Raw genomic sequence first — 4,554 nt, forward strand, 5'->3', positions numbered from 1 at the left:
TAAAAATCTCAATTTATGACGTATCCTCAATGTTATATTGTTTTGAACATGCTGAAATAAGATATAAAATAAATTTCATTCAAGTTAGATTTCATTACCATTGTATTGTACGTTTATTAATTTACATGTCACTCATCTTTAATGAATTAATTCTCGTTTCCGTTGATTTACTATTGTAAACATCCGGTTGTTTGTGCCATTTGATAGGTCTTTCCAAGATAGTGCCTTCATTACAAATTATTACCACTGTTTAAACTGAGTCAGACGTCGCAAAAACATTATGTTTGCACAGGTCTTACTCGCTACCTGTTTATCTCAGAAGACATTATCTAATGTTATCTATGTTAATTGTTGGTTCGAGTATAAAAGGACATGTGTGTGAGATTTTTAAACGAATACTAACGAACGAGCTCACACGATACACAAGTGTTCATCACAGTACGAACGAATTTTGCTTTCTATGTTGACTCTAAGGCAATCAATATGAAGACTGTTTACTTATTTATCGCTGTAAGTTATTTTTGTGTTATACCAGTGACTTTTATTTATTAATCTCAGTGAACAGGGTGAAAGGATAGCATTCTTGGACTGTTGAACCTAAAAATACATACTATAGTAAATTAATAAATAGAGCTGATGCCTTGAACATAGTAGTTGTTGTTATAATATTTTATTTTATTGTTTATAGAAAACTTACAATTTATATAAATAATAATATGTCAAATTATGTCATATCATAATAATATGTTATATTGTACATGATTGAAATGAATCATAAATATTGGAATTATATATAGTTATAATGATGTCTAAAGTTATTTTTTTTATTTTTTCAGGTTTTTTTGTGCTTAGTGAGTGCAAAATACATCCCCAGCGAAAGCGTGTCGCCGGTGCTTTTACACCGGCATCTTAGATCAGTGAACAATGTGCCAAGTTATTCAGTAGAAAGCGACAGTGACGATGATAGTGATAACAATGGCAGTAATAGTGACGATAGCAGCGATGATGATTCTTCGGATAGTACGGATTTGAGTAAAGCAGAAGAAGAACAAAGAAAACTGCTAGAAAAACAAGAAGAACGTTTACGTAAAGAACAAGAAAAAAGAGAAAAGGAAGAAAGAAAGCTACAAGAAAAATTAGCAAAAGAAGAACGCAAGCGACAAGAAAAACTAGAGAAAGAAGCGCTTAAACAGCAGGAAAAACTCCAAAAGGAAGAAATGAAACGCGAACAAAAATTACGTAAACAAATTGAGCAAATTGAAAATGCAAAGTTGGATGATGAATCATCTGAATCTCTTGAGGACAATTCCTTAGATTTGGAAGACATTGGTAAGAAGTACGTTTACCAGAAGTATGGATTAACTGCAACAAGTACTGCAATAGAAAAGAAAGCGGCCCTTAACAGATTTTTAGAGGAAGAGCTGGGTCTTAACACAAACAGCACTAAGAGCGAATTCCGTCAGGTCGTAATCGAGTTAATTGAAAGTAAGCTTTTAAACGAGAGTGCAGCTGAGAGTAATTTCAAAGCGTTCCTAATGAGACATGTGAGTGTTGTAGGTGTAGAAAACCTGCAAGCCAAATTAGAGAAGAAAATAGCTAAACTTGAAAATGAGAGCGCTTTACTTAATAATATATCACTGCCATGGGCTCAACCTATACAACAAAGTGTACAAGAAAGTAAAATGCTTTTACAAGCTGTTTTACAATTTGTAAATACCCTGCTCCCTCATTGGGTACTTGAACCGCAAACACCATCCAGCGAAGGCTTTGCAGCTGGGGCAGGCGCACAAGGTTCAGGAGCTGGATCAGGCTCAGTGAGTTTAGAACCTCAAGTCGGTGTAGAGCGTTCGGCATCTGAAGCTGGCGCACAAGGTTCAGCAGCTGGAGTGGCCGTAGAGGGTTCACCATCTGGAACGGAAGAAGTCGCCTCAGCGCCGAAAGCTGGCGCAGAGGGTTCAGTACCTAGAGCTGGCGCTGACGGAATGGCACCTGCTGCGGGCGCGGAAGGTTCAGGCTCTGGAGTAGGCGCGAGCCCTGACGGATCAGTATCTGCATCAGGCGCAGAGAGCTCCGCACCTGGATCTGGCCCTGAGGGTCCGGCACCTGCGGCGGGCGTGGAAGGTTCAGCATCTGGAGTAGGCGCGGGCGCTGAGGGTTCGGCACCTACATCAGACGCAAAGAGCTCCGCACCTGGAGCTGGCCCTGAGGGTCTGGCACCTGCGGCGGGCGTGGAAGGTTCAGCACCTGCGGCGAACACAGAAGGTTCAGCTTCTGGAGTAGGCGCGGGCGCTGAGGGATCAGTACCTGCATCAGACGCAGAGAACCCCGCACCTGGAACTGGCCCTGAGGGTTCGGTACCTGTGGCGGGCGTGGAAGGTTCAGCACCTGCGGCGAACACGGAAGGTTCAGCATCTGGAATAGGCGCGGGCGCTGAGGGATCGGTACCTGCATCAGGCGCAGAGAGCTCCGCACCTGTAGCTGGCGCTGAGGGTCTGGTACCTGCGGCGGGCGTGGAAGGTTCAGCACCTGCAGCGAATACAGAAGGTTCAGCATCTGGAGTAGGCGAAGGCGCTGAGGGATCGGTACCTGCATCAGGCGCAGAGAGCTCCGCACCTGGAACTGGCCCTGAGGGTCAGGCATCTGCGGCGGGTGTGGAAGGTTCAGTATCTGGAGTAGGGGCGAGCGCTGAGGGTTCGGAACCTGCATCAGATGCAACGAGCTCCCTACCTGAAGCTGGCCCTGAGGGTCTGGCACCTGCGGCGGGCATGGAAGGTTCAGCACCTGCGGCGAACACAGAAGGTTCAGAGTCAGGAGTAGGCGCGGGCGCTGAGGGATCGGCGCCTGCAGCGGGCGCAGAGAGCTCCGCACCTGTAGCTGGCGCTGAGGGTCTGGTACCTGCGGCGGGCGTGGAAGGTTCAGCATCTGCAGCGAACACAGAAGGTTCAGCATCTGGAGTAGGCGAAGGCGCTGAGGGATCGGTACCTGCATCAGGCGCAGAGAGCTCCGCACCTGGAACTGGCCCTGAGGGTCAGGCATCTGCGGCGGGTGTGGAAGGTTCAGTATCTGGAGTAGGCGCGGGCGCTGATGGTTCGGCACCTGCATCAGATGCAGCGAGCTCCCCACCTGAAGCTGGCCCTGAGGGTCCGGCACCTGCGGCGGGCGTGGAAGGTTCAGCACCTGCGGCGAACACAGAAGGTTCAGAGTCAGGAGTAGGCGCGGGCGCTGAGGGATCGGCGCCTGCAGCGGGCGTGGAAGGTTCAGTATCTGAAGTAGGCGCGGGCGCTGAGAGTTCGGCACCTGCATCAGACGCAGAGAGCTCCGCACCTGGAGCTGGCCCTGAGGGTTCGGCACCTGCGGCGGGCGTAGAAGGTTCAGCATCTGGAACGGACGCAGAAGGTTCCGCACCTAATGGTGGCGTAGAAGGTTCTGTCCCTGCAACGGGCGCAGAGAGTTCAGCACCTGAAACAGGTGCAGGTTCAGCTCCTGAAGTGGATGCGGGATCAGCATCTGGAGGGGCCGTAGACAATTTAGCACCTGAAGCAGGCACACAAGGTTCAGCGCCTGGAGCAGGCGTAGAAGGTTCGGTACCTGAAGCAGGCGTAGATCGACCTGTACCTGAAGCCGACGCACAAGACTTGGAGACTGGTGCAGGTGCCGAGGGTTCGTCATCTGTAGCGGGTGTTGACAATTCTGTTAACTCTAATGGCGAAAGTTCCACAGATTCATTAATATCTGTAGCTGAAGTTACAACAGAAATTGTTGGCGAATCAAGCGACGTATCTGGAAATCAACCTATCGCAATAGATAGCGCAGCTAATTCTGATATTCTAACAACCGAGGCATCCATTAACGATGCTCCTATAAGTGCTTCATCTGGAGTCGAAGCTTTAGAAAGTGCATCTACTGATGTTCCCATTTCCAATACGATTGTTCCACAAAGTGCTTCAGAAGTCCCTAATGTAGATTCTACGCCAGCAGCAGCAATTGAACCCATAAATATTCAATCGGACCCTAATGAAGGTATCTCCACCGTAGACCAGGGAACTATTGATACTACGCCTATAGGTCTTATACCTGAAGATGCCGCGACAGATGGTCAATCAAATGTTAATACTGATGCTCCGACCTTACTTGACACGACTCTACAAGACAATTCTGTGGTTCAAGAAGGCACCACGGAGCCCGTTATGACAGATCTCCCGGTAGTAGTAGCAAATGTGGATTATAACGCACCTAGTCAGACTGTAGCTCCTGAAGTATCTGAGACTACAGAAAATATTGCACCCACTGATGTAGCTCCGGATGCTATACCAGCTGTAGAGCCAGTTTTGGTCCCTGAATATAAACCTTCCCCCCGTATGTTTGTAATAAGCCCTGAAATTGGTTCAAAAATAATAGAAGTAACAACACAGTAATCAATTGTTATTAAAACTGACTAATTTATAATGTACTAACATTTTGTAATTTTATAGCATGTATAAAATATATTAAATTTAAGACGCATCAAAGATTTCTCTTTGTTTTATTTACGCGGTAAAATTAAACTGCACCACA

General features: G+C 46.9%; 1 protein-coding gene across 1 annotated transcript; it reads left to right on the forward strand.

Annotated features, from left to right (window-relative positions):
- The first annotated feature begins 359 nt into the window (after window positions 1–359).
- Window positions 360–4,512, forward strand: LOC115455817 (uncharacterized PE-PGRS family protein PE_PGRS54). The gene is made up of 2 exons (XM_030184555.2): window positions 360–510; window positions 837–4,512. Exons 1-2 carry the CDS (start codon window positions 484–486, stop codon window positions 4,413–4,415), a joined length of 3,606 nt encoding a protein of 1,201 aa, XP_030040415.2. The 5' UTR covers window positions 360–483; the 3' UTR covers window positions 4,416–4,512.
- The last annotated feature ends 42 nt before the right edge of the window (window positions 4,513–4,554 follow it).

The sequence above is a fragment of the Manduca sexta genome, chromosome 10 (assembly GCF_014839805.1).
Source record: "Manduca sexta isolate Smith_Timp_Sample1 chromosome 10, JHU_Msex_v1.0, whole genome shotgun sequence".
Taxonomy (NCBI): Eukaryota; Metazoa; Arthropoda; class Insecta; order Lepidoptera; family Sphingidae; genus Manduca; species Manduca sexta.